The 20,500-nt window shown below is 36.0% G+C and overlaps 1 protein-coding gene across 2 annotated transcripts in view; it reads right to left on the minus strand.

Moving 5' to 3' along the window:
* Positions 1-219: 219 nt before the first annotated feature.
* Positions 220-20,500, minus strand: part of galns (galactosamine (N-acetyl)-6-sulfatase) — a 39,049-nt gene continuing 18,768 nt past the window's right edge. The window contains exons 10-14 of one of the 2 annotated variants that reach the window (XM_039690760.2): positions 18,938-19,074; positions 18,128-18,230; positions 8,080-8,201; positions 1,432-1,530; positions 220-1,031 (exon numbers count right to left, since the gene is read on the minus strand). In XM_039690760.2, the coding sequence (XP_039546694.2) occupies positions 989-1,031; positions 1,432-1,530; positions 8,080-8,201; positions 18,128-18,230; positions 18,938-19,074 (504 nt within the window). In that variant the 3' untranslated portion in view covers positions 220-988. Of the gene's footprint in view, positions 1,032-1,412; positions 1,531-8,079; positions 8,202-18,127; positions 18,231-18,937; positions 19,075-20,500 lie in introns of both variants that reach the window. The other variant, XM_039690759.2, reaches the window with a different exon arrangement.

Here is a 20,500-nt window from a genome sequence, read left to right on the forward strand (position 1 = left end):
TTTAAAAAAACAAAAACAAATCAAAAGTATACTGTAGCATTTGTTACATACTTTTATTTATTTTTTTTGTAAATGAAAAAATATTACGAAATAAATTATATATATATATAGCTATATAGAGTGACTGACAAACATTTAGGCCAATAAATGTGAAAAGTGGGATACTAAAAGTTTATGAAGGCAGTGATTAAATTCAACTGATTTAAAATCATAACGCCATTGTTTACATTGTTATTGTACTTTATTATATAAACAAGTTTAAAAAAATATTTTATTGCCCCTTAAGAAAAAAATTAAAGAAAGAGTCCATTTAGATGAACTGCACAGATATCAAATATCGTATAATATCTTGAACATAAGCAAACAATTTTACAGTCTTGTACAGTCAAAATTATAATTTAGCTAAAATAAATATACAGTATTTACGGACGATGGTGTGTTTTGGCAATCGTGTTCGTCAGTCGATGTTTCTATGAACATTCTCCAACGATCTGCACACATTCAGTCCCGATGCCGTTTCGACGTGACAGAAACATTTAAACGTCTAAAAGTGTAACAATATTCATGAACACAAAATATTCTAAGAATAAAGTTACAATGATTCTTGATGTCAAAATTAAATGATTTAAAACACTAAATTAAAAGAATAGCTCACCCAAAAGTGGAAATTAAGACCATGATTTACTCTCCCTTGAGTCATAGTTGTATATGACATTCCTCTCCAGAATCAGAGTTATAATACAAAATATCCAATTTATGATGGATAGATACACTTTTATGGAAATTTTCTGTTTCTGATTTCATCTGAAAGAAGAATGTCATATAATTCTTAGAGTAAGAGTAAATCATGAGCTAATTTTTAATTTTGGGTGAATTATCCCTTTTAAAGACACAGAAAATACAAATATCATTTTAAACTGGAATATTGTAGATGATAAACTCCATTAATGTGGCCAGTCACACTTCCACGGCTTGGACTCGGGCGGTTTCAGACACTTTCCCAGTCGCTCACAACCAGCAGGACTCCAGTTCTGGAGAACACAGACAGAAGATGCTAGAAGACACTCTGATGCTGTTACAGTCAGTGAACACAGGATGGCGCTGTTACTATCAGTGAACACAGGATGGCGCTGTTGGTCTACATTGACAATCTTCTGTACACTAAAGACAGTAAGAAAAGCCTACAAAGACTGCTCATCATTATTAATAATCATAATTATTATTATTTTTCAAATTATTTAGTCATTTTGTTTATTTCCTTTATTTAGAAAATAAAAATGTTTAAATACATTATTAAAATATTTGAATGCATTAATTATGCATTGAATCGCCTTATAATGCTTTGTAAGGTCTAATCAGTTATATGTGCTCATCTCACATATACTGTATGTGTGTGTGTGTGTGTGTGTCACCATCACTGCTGCGTCACACATGTTGAGCTGTGGAACTGCAGGGATCAGACGTTCCTGATGTTTCTTCACGACTGCAGTCGCTCGTCTGACGAACTCCTCATACTCCTCAGACAGAACACTGCAGGAGAGAGAGACTAAAGCCATAAGACACCATGGTAATGTGCATTAATGTATGTTATTATCTTAATAACTACTATTAATTGATATATATTTGATGACGTTATAATACCTTATAATCAGATCGTTTCTTTTACAGGTAAAATGGGCCAAAAAAAAAAGAGAGACTTGCAAGTAAAAAATTATGAAATGGTCATGAGAAGGATGCAGTAATATACAGTGGTGTGAATAAGTTTTGGCACCCATGCTAAAGTTGCCTAAAAAGAGGAATAAAAAAATCATCTTTTGGATATTGATCTTAATGCCTTAATTAGAAAAATGAGGAAAACTCCAACCTTTAAGGACACCAATTTTCTTTGTGAATGAATAATGTATCTCTAGGTGTGGTGGATGGTGTGTGATGATATTTTAAGGGAACTTTATCAGGATGCATATTATCCTGGATCCATGAAATAACTGGCTTTTAAAAATAAAAATCTGCCTGACTCTATGGGAATTTAACATGACTTATGCACCCTGTATTTTAAGGAAAAACATTTATTTATTTATGATACATTATTCATTCACAAAGAAAATTGGTGTCCTTAAAGGTTGGAGTTTTCCTCATTTTTCTAATTAAGGCATTAAGATCAATATCCAAAAGATGATTTTTTATTCCTCTTTTTAGGCAACTTTAGCATGGGTGCCAACACTTATTCACATCACTGTAGATATTGGGAAATTATTTTTCCCATTTCTAAATAAAACAACAGGCTTGATTTTATTTATGCAAAATAAAATGTAATAAAATTTCTATTAACTTTCTTTTGGTTTTGGAGTAAAAACAACCAATCAATTTTAATCAATTATTTGCTCATGCATAAAAAAAAAACCCAAATGTGACAGACAGGTGATCCCACACTCACACACACACACACACACACACACACACAGGTTCCCGAGGGAAGCGGTCATGTGACCTCCTCTCATTATGTGTGTTGGACCCTTATGGTTTCAAACGAACGCTGCTCTCGATACGACCTGTGGACTTAATGGGCTTCTGAGAATGTGTGTGTGTGTGTGTGTGTGTGTGTGTGTGTGTCTTCACACACATTCTCAGAAGCCACCAATATCCGCACTTCAATTATGGCCTTAACACACCTGCGTCAGGCTGGTCCTACTCTTCTGATTGGCCCCTGGGGAGGGTATGATGTGTGTGTGTGTGTGTGTGTGTGCGTTCAATTAGTGTAATTAGCCTGTGCGCTGTCCGACTCACACCTCCAGTCTCTACACTTCTGCTTTTCCCGCGGGATTATCGGGAACGAGCCGCACGCTAACAGCTGCTCCCCTCTGTAGCCTTTTTTAAAAAATTGTACAAGTTTTTTATGTTATTTTTATTGAGAAATAAACAAATTCATATACAAAATAGGCATTGAACAAACAATATGAACGAATTCTCAAAAAAGGCAGACGTAGTTGCAAATGACAATAAGCAACAGCGATGACATCTCACATCAATCATGAAGGCAAGGAAGATAAAATAAACAAATGAAAAATAGATGAATAAATAATAAACACTGAGACACGACACATCACAACACTTTTCGAGAGTGCTGGACCAATGATTGATCGATGACGGGGGGGCAATATAATCGAGTGATGCATTTCAGCATTTGATATCATCCAGCTCCTTTGTCAATGTGCACTTCTAATAATTTTTTTTTTGTTAAATGCTTGAAATGTTTTGTCGCATTGATCATAAGTTCAATATGGTGTACCACAAGGCTCAGTGCTAGGACCGCTGCTGTTCACACACACACACACCGTACATGCTACCCTTGGGAGATATCATTAGGCATTAGTTTTCGCTGTTATGCTGATGATACACTGATTTCTTCGCTCCTTGACAAAACGTATTAATTCACAAAATTAACGATATGCATAGCTGATATAAGAACATTGGAAGACTAGTAATTTCCAACAAACTTAATTCTGAAAAAACAGAGTTTCTAATTATTAGACCAAAATCCTCTGCACTTAATAACCCAGAATACTGTCGGGAACTAACTAACTACACTCTTAGAAGAAATGGTTCTATTTAGAACCAGAAATGGTTCCATCCCCCGCTTCATATATGGAACTCCAAAATGGTTCTATATAGAACCATTTTTTTTTGTAAAAGGTTCTATTGGCCAAGTATGGAACCCCAGGGTTCTATATAGAACCATTTTTTTGGTAAAAGGTTCTATTGGCCAAGTATGGAACCCCAGGGTTCTATATAGAACCATTTTTGGGTAAAAGGTTATATTGGCCAAGTATGGAACCTCAGGGTTCTATATCGAACCATTTTTTGGGGTAAAAGGTTCTATTGGCCAAGTATGGAACCCCAGGGTTCTAAATCAAACCATTTGTTGGGGTAAAAGGTTCTATTGGCCAAGTATGGAACCTCAGGGTTCTATATCGAACCATTTTTTTGGGTAAAAGGTTCTATTGGCCAAGTATGGAACCCCAGGGTTCTATATCGAACCATTTTTTTGGGTAAAAGGTTCTATTGGCCAAGAATGGAACCTCAGGGTTCTATATCGAACCATTTTTTTCGGTAAAAGGTTCTATTGGCCAAGTATGGAACCCCAGGGTTCTATATCGAACCATTTTTTTGGGTAAAAGGTTCTATTGGCCAAGTATGGAACCCCAGGGTTCTATATCGAACCATTTTTTTGGGTAAAAGGTTCTATTGGCCAAGTATGGAACCTCAGGGTTCTATATCGAACCATTTTTTTGGGTAAAAGGTTCTATTGGCCAAGTATTGAACCCCAGGGTTCTATATCGAACCATTTTTTTGGGTAAAAGGTTCTATTGGCCAAGTATGGAACCTCAGGGTTCTATATCGAACCATTTTTTTGGGTAAAAGGTTCTATTGGCCAAGTATTGAACCCCAGGGTTCTATATAGAACCATTTTTGGGTAAAAGGTTCTATTGGCCAAGTATGGAACCTCAGGGTTCTATATCGAACCATTTTTTTTGGGTAAAAGGTTATATTGGCCAAGTATTGAACCCCAGGGTTCTATATAGAACCATTTTTGGGTAAAAGGTTCTATTGGCCAAGTATGGAACCTCAGGGTTCTATATAGAACCCAGAGGAACCCTTTTTTAAGAGTGTATAGAACCTTTTAGGGGTTCCATATATGTAGCGCTGATCGAACCTTTTCTTCTAAGAGTGTAGGAACCTGGGTGTGCGCTGTAATACCAAAACACGTTTCTAGCATCTATAAAACTGTATTCAAACAGTTACAGGGTTTTTGTGGCTCAAACCGAGGCAGAAAAAGTCTGATAATGGCTGAAGAGAACACTTTTACTAGCATATATTTTAGGTATTCGAACAATAAGGTAAAGTGGTAGTTGCGTAGACTGTCAATGGAGGGACAGAAAGCTCTCGGATTACATCAAAAATATGTTGATTTGTGTTCCGAAGATCTTACGGGTTTGGAACGACATGATTACTGACTAGGTATGGACAATGATTAATCACATCCAAAATAAAAGTTTGTGTTTACATGATATATGTGTGTGTGGTGTGTATAATTACTTTATATATATAAATACTAACACATGCATCTATATTTTTAAGAAAATATGTGTTCTTAATATATAAAATATTTATATTTATACATAATATTAATTATGTATAAATATATATAAAGTATATACATGCAAATATTTCTTAAATATATACATGCATGTGTGTGTATTTATATATACAAAATAATTATACACACCACACACACATATATTACGTAAACACAAACTTTTATTTTGGATGCGATTAATCGCGATTAATTGTTGTCCATCCCTATTACTGACATTACTGAGTTTTCATTTTTGGGTGAAATATCGCTTTAAATAACATTAAAATGACATTCTCGTTCAAACATGGTTTTTAAAAGCACACTCTGTTAGTGATCATGGCAAAACCTCAGAGTCTGAGAGTGATTTTACCACAGAATCTGGAAATCTTCTGCTTTTAATGTAAAAATACACTGAAATAATTCCCGTCTCCTCTTGAGATCATTTGTTTTTCCACTCAGGAAGATGAGCCACGGGACCGTACATCTTCACTGTAAGCCTGTGTTTATGCCCCTGGGTCCCTAATCAATAATTAACAACAACATGTTTATTTATGCGCAGAGTCCAGACAAACAATAGAAAATCCACCGTCAGCTCGACTCGTTAGCAGTTTCCTGAACCACCGTGAGATGCGTGATTAATAATAACAATGCATGCAAATACAGTCTTTTGATTTATAATGCATGACACCCAGAGGGGCAGGAGTATTGCTCAGGTGTGTCACCACACTGACACACACACACACACACACACACACACACACGAAACAGCAGTGAATCGGTATTCCCGTGGTAGAAACATCAAGTATAACTGAATCAATGAATAAATAAGTCACACACACACACACACACACACACACACACACACACACACACACACACGCATGAAACTGCAACACAATGAAGCTGCAGTGAATCTGTATTCACATGTTAAAAACACCAAGTATAACTGAATGAATGAATAAAACATGTCTCACACACACACACACACACACACACACACACAGCTCTGCTTTCTCCCGGTTCTGCTGTATTGATCAAGGGCTGGAGTGCCTGTCGTGAGCACACGTGCCCCGAGGCATGATGGGACGGAAGTGCTCTGGGTTCGGGATGGAGGTCAGCGTGGCGTGGGGTCACGAGGACCAAACGTTTCCCTGGCCTGTTGTGTGTTGCAGGATGGTGTGTGTGTGTGTGTTGCAGGGTTGTTGTGTGATGTGTGTGTGTGCACTTGTGTGTGTGTGTGTGTTGCAGGGTTGTTGTGTGATGTGTGTGTGTGCACTTGTGTGTGTGTGTGTGTGCGTGTGTGTGTGTGTAGTGTAATGTAGTGTTGTTGTGTGATGTTTGTGTGTGTGTGTTGTAGTGTTGTTGTGTGATGTTTGTGTGTGTGTGTGTGTGTGTGTGTTGTAGTGTTGTTGTGTGATGTTTGTGTGTGTGTGTGTGTGTGTGTTGCAGGGTTGTTGTGTGATGTTTATGTGTGCAGTGATGTATGTGTGTGTGTGTGTGGGTGTGTGTGTGTGTGTAGTGTAATGTAGTGTTGTTGTGTGATGTTTGTGTGTGTGTGTTGTTGTGTGATGTTTGTGTGTGTGTGTTGTAGTGTTGTTGTGTGATGTTTGTGTGTGTGTGTGTGTTGTTGTGTGATGTTTGTGTGTGTTGTAGTGTTGTTGTGTGATGTTTGTGTGTGTGTGTGTGTGTGTGTGTGTGTGTGTGTGTGTGTGTGTGTGTGTTGTAGTGTTGTTGTGTGATGTTTGTGTGTGTGTGTGTGTGTGTGTGTGTGTTGCAGGGTTGTTGTGTGATGTTTATGTGTGCAGTGATGTATGTGTGTGTGTGTGGGTGTGTGTGTGTGGGTGTGTGTGTGTGTGTAGTGTAATGTAGTGTTGTTGTGTGATGTTTGTGTGTGTGTGTTGTTGTGTGATGTTTGTGTGTGTGTGTTGTAGTGTGATGTTTGTGTGTGTGTGTGTGTGTGTGTGTGTTGTTGTGTGATGTTTGTGTGTGTTGTAGTGTTGTTGTGTGATGTTTGTGTGTGTGTGTGTGTGTGTGTGTGTGTGTGTGTTGTTGTGTGATGTTTGTGTGTGTGTGTGTGTGTGTGTTGTGTGATGTTTGTGTGTGTGTGTGTGTGTGTGTTGTAGTGTTGTTGTGTGATGTTTGTGTGTGTGTGTGTGTGTGTGTGTGTTGCAGGGTTGTTGTGTGATGTTTATCTGTGCAGTGATGTATGTGTGTGTGTGTGTGTGTAGTGTAATGTAGGGTTGTTATGTGATGTGTGTGTGTGTGTGTGTGTGTGTGTGTGTGTAGTGTAATGTAGGGTTGTTATGTGATGTGTGTGTGTGTGTGTGTGTGTGTGTAGTGTAATGTAGGGTTGTTATGTGATGTGTGTGTGTGTGTGTGTAGTGTAATGTAGGGTTGTTATGTGATGTGTGTGTGTGTGTGTGTTCCTTCATTCCCTCATTCCTTCGCTGTTCCAGCTCATTACTCTCTGACTACACCTGAACAACCACTGTAGATGATGAAGAGCCAGTGTGTGTGTGTGTGTGTGTGTGTTGTAGGGTTGTGCTGGAACAGCGGAGGAATGAAGGAGTTTCTACTACATTACTGTAATAATGTTTATAACTCCAGTGATATACTGGGGGATCTCTGTGGGAGATTCCAGCATGTCTTTGCGTCATTACGTCACATCTGTACACACACACATCTGTACACACACATCTGTACACACACACATCTGTACACACACATCTGTACACACACACACATCTGTACACACACATCTGTACACACAACAAGAGTCTCGGCTAGTCGGCTATGAGTGTGAGGATGGCGGAGATTTAAACAGCACTGGATGTAATTACACTTACGACGAGTTTCAAACGACGGTCACCAGTGGCAACAAGCAGAAGATGATGAAGCGCACAGTGCTCTGGCTAGCGTTAGCGGTTAGCTTGATCGCGCCTCACCTGATCGGGAACCTCTCGCCGGGGTCGTGGCCCAGCTGGAAGATCAGCGGCAGCATGCTGTGATCCTCCTGAGTGTGTGTCGTGACCCCGGGGACCTCCTGACCAGGGCAGAAGTTTACTCCCTGTTGTGGAAAACAAGACGAGAACATTAATCCTCCTCCTCAAACAATCCCACAATGCACCAGATAAGAAGAACACACGGCCGAAACTGACCTAGAGTCAGACGCATCACATGACCAGCCCAGAGAGCCAGGGTTTCCCTGATATACATCACTCATAACATGTTCACGTTTGGCTGATGAGTGTGTGTGTGTGTGTGTGTGTGACTCGTATCTCCGAGACCGGCCGCAGGGCTTTATTAGCGCGTGTTTCTCCAGTGGGAACGGAGGAGTGTGACGAGCGCCTTCACATGAAATGAACACACTCTTAATATTTCAGTGTTAGACATCATGTTATAAGGGGATTGTGACTACATAAAACACTGTGTTGAGTCACACACACACTCTCTTCATGCCAGCGCAGGGTCCCCTATGATCTGGCCTGCGTCTTGCTCTCTGTCTTTTGAAGCAGCGTGTGTGTGTGTGTGTGTGATCTTACAGGCATGAAACAGTCCTAATCCCTCCAGGTTTGGAGAGAGTGCTTCAGCCTGAGCAACAGTGCTCCGCTATTAATAATGCAGCGCGAGAGAGAGCAGAAACACGTGCCAGATTTGTTGATGCTCAAAAAACCTCTATGCAAAAATATCCAGGATTAAAGTCAGCATGAAATGGCATTCACAACTAATTCAACTTCCTTAATGTGAACTTCAGGAAACTGGAATCTTAACTACAGAACGGTGGAAATGGGGGCAATTATATTCTTTTTTCTCAATTTCTCAGTAAAGATAACTGCCTCTCTATGATGATGTGCAGTCGGAAGAGGGAGAAGAATGAGTTTAGTAAAAGGTAGATTTGAGTTTGGATTGGTCGCATCAAAAGTTAGCGTCGCCTGCTGTTCTCTCCACTGCTCCTGTTATCACACACCAGATTCGGATCATCTTGTCTGGACCAATCAGGCAATGGTGGGCGGAGTCAGTGTGAACCGCCTCTGCCAACAGGCTGGGCTATTTACATTTTGTGACATGACACGACACAACATATAACATGTCATGACATATAACATCACATGAAATGACAAATAACATGTCATGACATATAACATCACATAACAAATAACATGGCATGACATAACATCACATGACACATGACATAACATGGTATAACATCACATAACATATAACATGACATAACATCACATGACATTTAACATGGTATAACATGACATAACATCACATGACAAATAACATGGCATGACATAACATCACATAACATCACATGACATAACATGACATATACAGTAACATCACTTGACACATGACATGACAACATCAATTGACATATAACATGAAATGACATAACATGACAACATCACTTGACATGACATAGAACATCACATGACAAAGAACATGGCATGACATAACATCACATAAGATCACACGACATAACATCACTTGACACATGACATATAACATGACATGACAAACAACATGGCATGACATAACGTCGCATAACATATAACATCACATAACATGGTTTAACATGACATATAACATGACATGACAAATAACATGGCATGGCATAACATGACATATAACATCACATGACATAACATATAACATCACTTGACACATGACATATAACATGGTATAACATGACATAACATGACATAACACGACAACATCACATGACATATAACATGAAATGACATACATCACTTGACACATGACATATAACATCACATGACAAATAACATGGCGTGACATAACATCACATGACATATAACATGACATAACATGACATATAACATGGTATAACATGACATTTAAAATGACATGACATAACATGGCATGAAATGACATGACATAACATGACACGACAAATAACATGACGAGATGACATATAACATGACGAAATGACATATAATATCCTCGTTGATGTGCAATTGGAACACATGACATTACACATAACATTACATAACATTTTGACATTACATTTCTGTATGGAGAGGTGGCATGTTAAAAATGCAAATTTGTACGAATTTAAATCAGTGTAATTACAGACTGTTTCCCGACTTGAAATGTGTAGTTAAAAATGCATGTTCAGAAATGCAACAAACAGAAAGCTAATAGTATAAATTATAGATTAGAGTGTTGTTAGGCGCTACGTTTTGGTTCTGAGAGTTGATTTGGTTGAAAATGCAAGAAACATTGCCTTAATGTTGCCTTAAGTGCATTCAAGAGGTTTTCCCAAGGTTTTCTTTCTTTTCTTCCACTTAATGGAGTGTGTGCTCCTTTGACTCGCTCAGTCGGGGTCTAAAAGACCATTAATATTCAGTAATATTATCGATTTAACTGGATGAGAACAAAATTTGAACTGAACTGAGGAGTATAGTCCACACTGTTATTGAACTAAACATAATCAATATTGAAGATCTGTTTATAGCCAAATTGAACTTGTTTTATAACTTTGACACGTACTGAACAGATTTGAAGCAATATTGATCTGAATAATGACACTATCATCTTCTCGCAGAGCTGCTTTACAGCTGAAATCACATGTTTTTTTCATAATTGATGCATTTTAGAACATTAATATTATCAAAGTGAAGCTGCTTTGAAGCAATCTGTCGTTTAAGGAGAGCTAACGGGTATTTAAAGTGGAAATAAAGTGTTTATAGGGTTAGGGTTTTAGGAAATGGCACAAGTAATGTCCCAATAAGCCAGCATACATTTATTTTAACAATAATAACCATAAACCCTGAATATGTTATTATTGCATACTGTTCTATACAAAGTTCGTACACAACCTGTAAAATGAATTTTTAACTTTAAGCTCTACTTTTTTTGTTTTCAAGGACTACAGCAGAGATCTAATTTATTAAACAATATCTTTCTTTATTATCTAAAAAAAAAAGAAATAAAAATAAACTCATCGTACAAATAAAGTGTGGTAGATGCAATGACTGGTAACTTTAACCATTGAAAGGATACGATGACAAACATATCGCTGTTCTTATTAAAACTGACTTATTCTCTTATGAATATATCACAATATAATAATGAAAGATGCATCATAAACTTGAATATTTATGAGCAATATCACACTCATAGCCATGTGAAATGCTCATGAGTCAATTCGTATGTTTTAGTTTTTTGAATTAACCAAATGACTCGTTCATTTTGATGAACGAGTTCGAACAGGAGAGTCACGAACGCGCATCACAAAACAGAGCAAGACGAGCATGTGAGCTTATAAAACTTAAACTTTGTTATTTATTTATTAAATGATCGATCGTTTCGCTTGATAAGACCCTTATTCATCGTCTGGAATCGTTTAAAGCCCTTTGAACAGTTTGCACTGAAACTCTCATTCGGACCTTGAACCGTTTGGTTCCCATTGAAGTCCATTATATGGAGAAAATCCTGGAATGTTTTAATCAAAAACCTTCATTTCTTTTCGACTGAAGAAAGAAAGACATGGACATCTTGGATGACATGCATTGTAAAATCTAACATTGTTCTTACTAAGAATTTTTTTGTTAACTTTACTTAATGTCCAATAATTTGTTAAACTAGTAATGTGTAGTGTTTGCATGCTATATGCCTTCATTACCCAGAAAAACCTTGTAAACATTACTTGACTGGTTTGAGCACCACTTTTTAAAATGATTTAATTAATTGATCGTTGCAATTTATTTTTTAGCGTTCTCTTGTACGTATAACCCCAATAACGATAGCAAATAAAATTGTAATGGTAAAATAAAGCCAAAAATAGAAAAACAAAGCAATCAGATCTCAGATCACAGACAAAATTAAGTTGACAAAACTTAAATGGATTGCATGCAATGCTTGCATGCTTGATGCAATTAAGTTATGCTAACTTAATGAAATTAAGTAAATTGAACTAATTGGTTTTTACAGTGTTGGGGTGAGTAAATTATCAGAAACTAAACTAAACTTTAAAAAGGCAAATCCAAGTAGGCTACTTTAACCACCTTGTTTATAATGAGCAAATATTATCTGCCACTGTTAGTATAAATAGCATCTAACAACGATTCACACTAGAGAGAGAAATCAAAAACCCCACAGCTCCTCCCCAAACCCAGCTGTCAATCAAAGCTCAGATTCATAATCATTACGTACAGTGAAAGCGGTCAAATGTGTAATTTAAGAGAGGAATTCTCAGGTGTTTTCTGTGAGGTAACGCACACTAAAATACTTCATATTATTGCTCAACGGTGCGGCGCGGGGATCATCGGATGCAAAGCACTTACGCCGAGAAATTTCTCATTTCACACGTCGCCGATCCGCAGAGGAACTCACCCGAGTGACCGATACCATTAAGCCATCATTTCAACCGGGTTTAACTGGAAACAATCCAGAGGGTGAAAGAGTCTTGTTTTTAAGAGGATCACTGCCTAAATACAGTCAAAGCAAAACTCACATTATCAGTTTATGTGCCATTCCACCCAATGGGTGACATTTGCTTGTTTGAACTCTTCAAAAATAAACTTTTTCAACTTTGAATCTAATACTACACATATTTAACTATTCAAAATGTGTATTGGTCAATCTCAGGCAACTTTATTTATTTAAGCAGAATATGGATGCATGTTTTCTCAATCCTGTTACCGAAAATCATGTGTCATTTAAAAAGTCAATTAATTCCTTTGTTTTCCCCACAAGAAAGTGTTTATTTTAAAGAAACTGTTGGTTATATGTTCAAAAATAGTCCAAAATTGATATTTGTGCCAATAAAATAACTATTAAAGCAAGGTGTATTTTGATATAAAAACACAAAGGCATTTTTTCATTTTAAAGACGACCGAAGCCTCAAGCTTATAATTTTGTTTAGAATTAATTAATTAAATAATTGTATAAATTATGGGCCAAACAAAAATGATAAAAATAGTGGTTTGATTTTATTTATTTTTTTTTAGAAAAAGAAACAAATAGTAACAGGACTGAAGGTAACAGGATTGAGTTTTTAAGCAAAAAGTTATCAAATATATGGCACATGGCCACATAGCATTGATGCTAATAGCTTGAGGACACTGAGCCATTTACCAAAAGTTAATATTTATAAAATAAAACAATTAAATCTAAGAAAACGTTTAGATGTTGAGATTGACCTCATTCAGTTACAATTTCATCAAATATACAGAAACGAAAATGAGAGGAGTGACTTATAGTCGCCCCATTGCCTTCTGTTGAAAATGTGTCTTGTGGAATATTCTACGTTTTTCAGATAGGGGATGTAATAGTCTCAGGACTGAGTGAATGTAATAGACCCGGGGACATGACTAAAATGTGTATTTTATCTAAATATTAGATCAAATGTTTTTTTCATTTTTCATTTTAAAGCAGTTTGGATATAAAGTCACACGACAATGCAAGAAAAATCAGATTTCTGAAGGATTTTAATCATAATATTTCATGGTAAAGTTTAGAGATAGAGAGTTGGGACATGCAGAAAATGCTATTTTTTAGTGTTCTGTGTCGTTTTTAATTATACGTTTTAAATTTGTAGTTAGCTAAATGTGCATGACATTTTGCTTAATAATAAAATGTATTTTAGAGATAATTTTCATGCAATTTTATACATATAAGGTCCTGGGGACAGAAATGTCACCCTTTCGGCGGAATGGCTCTTATTCACTAAAATATGAAAATATGACACACAGTGGATATTTGACTGGTTGTACTCTCACACATGAATTATGTTGAATATCTGTTAATGCACAATTAGATAATACCAGTTTAGCTCAACCAGTGACCAATGCTTCATGTTGTTCAGTGTGTGTGTAAAAAGAGCATTAGCAATTACAGCAAAACACTTCTGGATTATATTTGCTCCCGTACAGTAGTCACTGTATGAAGATTATTTGGGTGTAATATGTCTCAGTTTACTTTATTTTGCTCTCCTCGCTCACATAAATGAACTATATTGTCCTTCACACACTAGTAACACATTACATCTGGTGTCTGAATAATTTTTGGTTGCAAAAAGCCGAACGCTTAATCCCTCACGTCACCCACAATCATTCAAATCAATGCAAACGCGTACGAGCCGAGCTTAGAAACGATGGGCAAATGGAGATGCCAAATGGCACTAGAGGTGAAAATGCGTCGTAATTTGTGTGAAACCTCCCGAAAACACATTAACCGTCAGGACGAGACGAGCTCAAACAATCGATCGACGGCTCGCAAGCAATCAGACACCATTATTTGTGAAGTTACACTCCAGTTCACATGAGCTGATAAAGGGCTGCTATTGATTCAGTGGCCATCCAGGAGAGAGCAATTTAAGCAACCGATGGGGCATAAAACAAACCCTCGCGTTCAGAAGGCCCGGGGCTTACAGTACGTACAGGCAAACCAACATTATCACAGTTTATTCACTATAGTTTAGAAAACGGTAATAAAATATGAGCAGAATCAGTTGATTTCTCACTGGTTGTGTCCGTCCTTCTGTTGGACTCTCGCACATGAATTATGTTGAATATCTGTCTGAATTTAACTATAGTTAGATAATACCAGTTTAGCTCAACCAGTGACCAAGCAAAAAAAAAAAAAAAATCACAGAAAACACACTTCAGCAGAACATGATCAGCTCAAAGTGGAGTAATATTGATCCCGTAGTCTCTGTATGAAGAATATTTGGGTGTATCATGTCACCGTTTACTTTATTTTGCTCTCCTCGCTTACATAAATGTAGGGATGCACCGATATGAAAATTTTGGCCGATACCGATAACCGATAATTCTTTATATTTGAACGCCGATAACCGATATATCGGCCGATAAACTTAAATCCAAATTTTTATCTAATTTTGAGAGCCTGATTACAAAAACAAAAGTCTCACAATTAAATCCACGTCCCAAGCGCACAATTATAATGATGTTCTCATTATAGTGTTGTATAGCCGATATGATTTGCGTTGCACATGTTGTCCCGAACCAGATTTTCATTTTTTGAAGAGATTTCAATCATATTTCAAGAAATTCAAAAACATAAACAGTGCTACACAAGTGTCTCAGCTGAAGGGAATAATACATTATTTATCGGTTTTAATATATCGGCCACATTTTCTTACCAGGCCGATAACGATAACATTAAAAATGAACATATATCGGCCGATACCGATATGCTGGCCGATATATCGTGCATCCCTACATAAATGAACTATAGTGTCCTGCACACACTAGTAAAAAAATATCAACAATTACATCTGGTGTCTGTATAATGTTTGGTTTGACTGTGTGTGTGTTTCTGTGACTTTAATGGGAAATGAAGCGTGTGTAGTGTGTATGAGAGACCCCGAACGCTGCTGGAATAGTGCTAATAGATGAAGCGTGTTTGCAGAAGGGCTCCATTAGCTCCATTAATATTCATTACTGCCTGATCTTTAAGTCTATTTGATAAGGCATTGTTGTTGAGATAACATTAACACGCTAATGTGCATTTTGGAATGCAATTACTGCATCAAGAGGCAAGAAATCAGGGATGTGAGCCAATAACTAGCCAAGATTATAACATTTTCTGAAGAAAATGTGATTTGTTGTACATATTTCGACACTATGATGCTAAGGTGTTGTCCACCAAAATTGTCATGATATTCCATAAATGTAAGTGTATGGGATATTTTTGCCCGTTTTACTGTTCATCAAGCAAAAGCCAAACAATTTGAGGCATCATTCATGCCTATAGCACAAATGATGAAGGGCTCTGAAAATCCCCTATAGATATGCATGATATTGTCTGACCGTACTATATTGTACTGTTATTGGCCAATGTTGCTTTTTTTTGTAACACATGTTGTGTTCACGGCATGTCGTTATTACCGTAATTACGAAATGACAACACGTGATATTCTACTCAAACCTGTTCACATCCTCGGACTCGGAATTAAGTTTTTCTATTGCAACAATATCAACGCTAATATGAATCAATGCGGTACAAGTCAGATATTGTCAGAGTAATTCTCAACCAGAATCATTTCCGCGATACAAGTAATTCTCAATCAAAATCATTTCTGCAATACAAGTAATTCTCAACCAAAATCATTTCTGCAATACAAGTATTTCTCAACCAAAATCATTTCCGAGATACAATTCTAAACCAAAATCATTTCTGAGATACAATTCTAAACCAAAATCATTTCTGAGATACAAGTAATTCTCAACCAATATCGTTTTCACAATATTAGTAATTCTCAAACAAAATCATTTCTGCAATACAAGTAATTCTCAACCAAAATCATTTTCACAATACAAGTATTTCTCAACCAAAATCATTTCCGAGATACAATTCTAAACCAAAATCATTTCCGAGATACAAGTAATTCTCAACCAAAATCGTTTTCACAATATTAGTAATTCTCAAACAAAATCATTTCTCCAATACAAGTATTTCTCAACCAAAATCGTTTTCACAATATAAGTAATTCTCAACCAAAATCATTTCCGAGATACAAGTAATTCTGAAACAAAATCATTTCACAATATAAGTAATTCTCAACCAAAATCATTGTCATACTACAAGTAATTCTCAACCAAAATATTTTCCGAGATACAATTCTCAACCAAAATCATTTTACAATATAAGTAATTCTCAACCAAAATCATTTCCGAGATAAAAATAATTCTCAACCAAAATCATTTCCGAGATACAAGTAATTCTCAACCAAAATATTTTCTGCAGTATAAGTAATTCTCAACCAAAATCATTTCCGAGATAAAAATAATTCTCAACCAAAATCATTTCCGAGATACAAGTAATTCTCAACCAAAATCATTTCTGCAATACAAGTATTTCTCAACCAAAATCATTTCCGAGATACAATTCTAAACCAAAATCATTTCTGAGATACAAGTAATTCTCAACCAAAATCATTTCCGAGATACAATTCTAAACCAAAATCATTTCTGAGATACAAGTAATTCTCAACCAATATCGTTTTCACAATATTAGTAATTCTCAAACAAAATCATTTTCACAATAAAAGTATTTCTCAATCAAAATCATTTCCGAGATACAATTCTAAACCAAAATCATTTCCGAGATACAAGTAATTCTCAACCAAAATCGTTTTCACAATATTAGTAATTCTCAAACAAAATCATTTCTCCAATACAAGTATTTCTCAACCAAAATCGTTTTCACAATATAAGTAATTCTCAACCAAAATCATTTCCGAGATACAAGTAATTCTGAAACAAAATCATTTCACAATATAAGTAATTCTCAACCAAAATCATTGTCATACTACAAGTAATTCTCAACCAAAATATTTTCCGAGATACAATTCTCAACCAAAATCATTTTACAAGTAATTCTCAACCAAAATCATTTCCGAGATAAAAATAATTCTCAACCAAAATATTTTCTGCAGTACAAGTAATTCTCAACCAAAATCATTTCCGAGACACAATTTTAAACCAAAATAATTTATGCAATATAAGTAATTCTCAACCAAAATCATTTTTACAATAAAAGTAATTCTCAACCAAAATCATTTTCCCCTATATAATTCTCAAACAAAATAAAATTCATGATATGAGTACATCTGAACCAAAACCATTTCCACAATACAAACTTCTCAACCAAAATCTTTACCATGATACATTTTTTGACCACAGTAAGAAACAAAATCACAACAGTAATTCTGCCTGACATCAGTCATTATTATTGAAATGAAAGACATACTTCTCAAGACTGTAATTTAAATATCTGCCAATTAATTTTAAAAATGTTAAACTCACATCAGACTCTTTGACAACCGGTTATTTTGCACTTAAGACAGCCAATCATTTCTCCACTGATGCTTATTAAGAACAGTACACTCTCTCTTAGAGCGAAACTGACCATTACCTAAATCTCTTAACGGCTTTTGTTCAGATCATCAGAAACAGAAACTGAGACAGAAGAATATGCGATGCGATCGCTGACCTTGTTGAACTCCTCCCATGAGTTGCTCCAAGTCCAGTAGTGCGCCTTGTATTGCCCGATCCGCACCGCCATCATCTGGTTTCCACGATAATAGAAGATGGGTCTGTTGGGGGAGTTTAACTGAGATTTTAAATTAAATTCACATTTATTTTCACAATACACATCGTTTCAAAGCAGCTTTACAGAAAATGCATGAATCCACATCACAATTTACAGTGATCTGTTATCAGAAGTTAAACATTTCAGAAATAAAGGTGAAACTCAAAAAAATGGAATAGTGTGCAGAAGTTCAGCAATTCAACTTAAAAGGTGAAACTAATTTATTATTATAGACTCATTAGATGCAAAGTGAGATATTTAAAGCCTTTATTTGTTATTATTTTGATGGTTATGGCTTCAGCTTATGAAAACCTGTTCAAAATATTCTAATTTTGAATTTGAGGTTTTCATATCTGTAAGCCATAATCATAAAATCATAAAAATAAAGGCTTTAATATCTCACTTTGCATCTAATGAGTCTATATAATATATTAGTTTCACCTTTTAAGTTGAATTACTGAGCTTTTGCACGATATTCAAATGTTTCGAGTTTCGCCTGTATACAAATCACAGTTAGCAAAAGATTTATTTATTGAAACAAAGTAATAATTAAAGGCGGAAACATTGAGCTCATTGAATACTTTTTTGTTAAAAAACGATTATCACTTTTAGAAAAAATAAATCTGCTTTGACCGCGCACCTAAAATGGATATATCAGTCTGATCAAAATACTGTAAAGTGAAAGGATGTGCGCGTGCTTTGAGGGGTTACCTGTCGAGCAGTGAGTTGTTGAAGAGTACAGGACTCAAATCCAGACCATCAATGACACGGTCATCAGGGGGACGAACGCCGGCCACAGAGAGACTCGTACTGAAGAGATCCATCACACTGCCCAACTGATGGCTTACCTGAGGAGCAAAACGCTTTTAAAGAGTCATGTCAGAGATGAATACTTGATTCTGATTGGTCAATAGCGCCATCAAGTAGTTTATTATTCCCAGATAACAGCCGCTGAACACAAACGTAGGCTACACACTCGCTAGTAGAGATTTTTCTTCGTGTAAGTTTTGCTTTCGGTGAGCTAATAAAATATTAAACTCAGTCGAATCAATATTTTGTGTACAGTTATTTAATTATGCCATCCGGTATCGTGAACTCGCTGTTTCAAACATGTACGCAGCGGCGGCCATTTTGTGACTATTGTTTTGTACATTGTCGCATTATGAGATACAAACAGGTACGATATTAAAACAGTTTAATCTGAAATCAATATCTCTTATACCCATAATTATTTATGAGTTGAAATGCTGTGTAATAAGTTTCATGACTGTAGTGAGTTAGTGGAGGTGGCTCATTTGCATATTCATAGAACCGCGAATACTAAATGAGGCAAGGGTGTCGAGTTACATTCAAGACATTTTAAGGCATAAAATATTTTTTCAAAGGAAAATATTTAAATATGTCATATTGGTGATCAAATATTAGACTAGAGGGGGACTTTATTATTATTATAAAATTTTGAGCAGCTCATAAAGGCTGTGCAATTAACCCTAACTTATTGTCGATTTCGATTTTGGCTTCAAACGATAATGAAAACACGATAAAAACATATTTTTGCCCTTTTCTATTGGAATGAATTACATATTTCATTTCTATCTTTTTTTCTGATGTATTTATCCTATTGTTTGTAATTTTCTTTGTTTTTATTGTAATACTGATTGTTGTCTTACAGAATTATTTTTCAAAAATTGGTTTATCATAGCAATATATAAGTGAATTTCTTATTTACTAGTGTGAGATTTTGGTAATCTCGCTCACTAATCATGTTGAAGATTTGTGATTCAAATATGGACCATAATTATGATTTTTGTCATAATCGAGCAGCCCTACACTACCCCTGAAGTCAAAAGTTGGGAATGAGGTGGACTTAAAAAAATTACTGCTCAAAATAAAGGCTTTTCCTTGCTAAAAAAGTCAATCAGACAACAGAAGGCATGAGGTAGATAGAGGCCTTCGGATTTTACATATCAAATATGGGTTAATTGGATGAGCCAGCACAATTATCTATCATATCACATAATCAATAATCATAATATCCACTGATATATGTGTTTATCGCCAGTCAAGATGCTCAAAATTGTAATAAATCAACCCATGCAGCAAATCACACAGACATGCGCCAATGCAAAATCATTTTCTCTGCTTCTCAAAGCATCGACAGTTTAGAAGAGCAGCGCTTGTCTAATCTGGTTTATTATAACCCACACAAACATCTCTGTAAATGAAGAGAAAGAAAAGAGAGTCGGGACAGAGGCCGCAACTGCAGCTTTATCG

Source organism: Pimephales promelas, chromosome 1 (assembly GCF_988280905.1).
Source record: "Pimephales promelas chromosome 1, fPimPro1.hap1.1, whole genome shotgun sequence".
Taxonomy (NCBI): domain Eukaryota; kingdom Metazoa; phylum Chordata; class Actinopteri; order Cypriniformes; family Leuciscidae; genus Pimephales; species Pimephales promelas.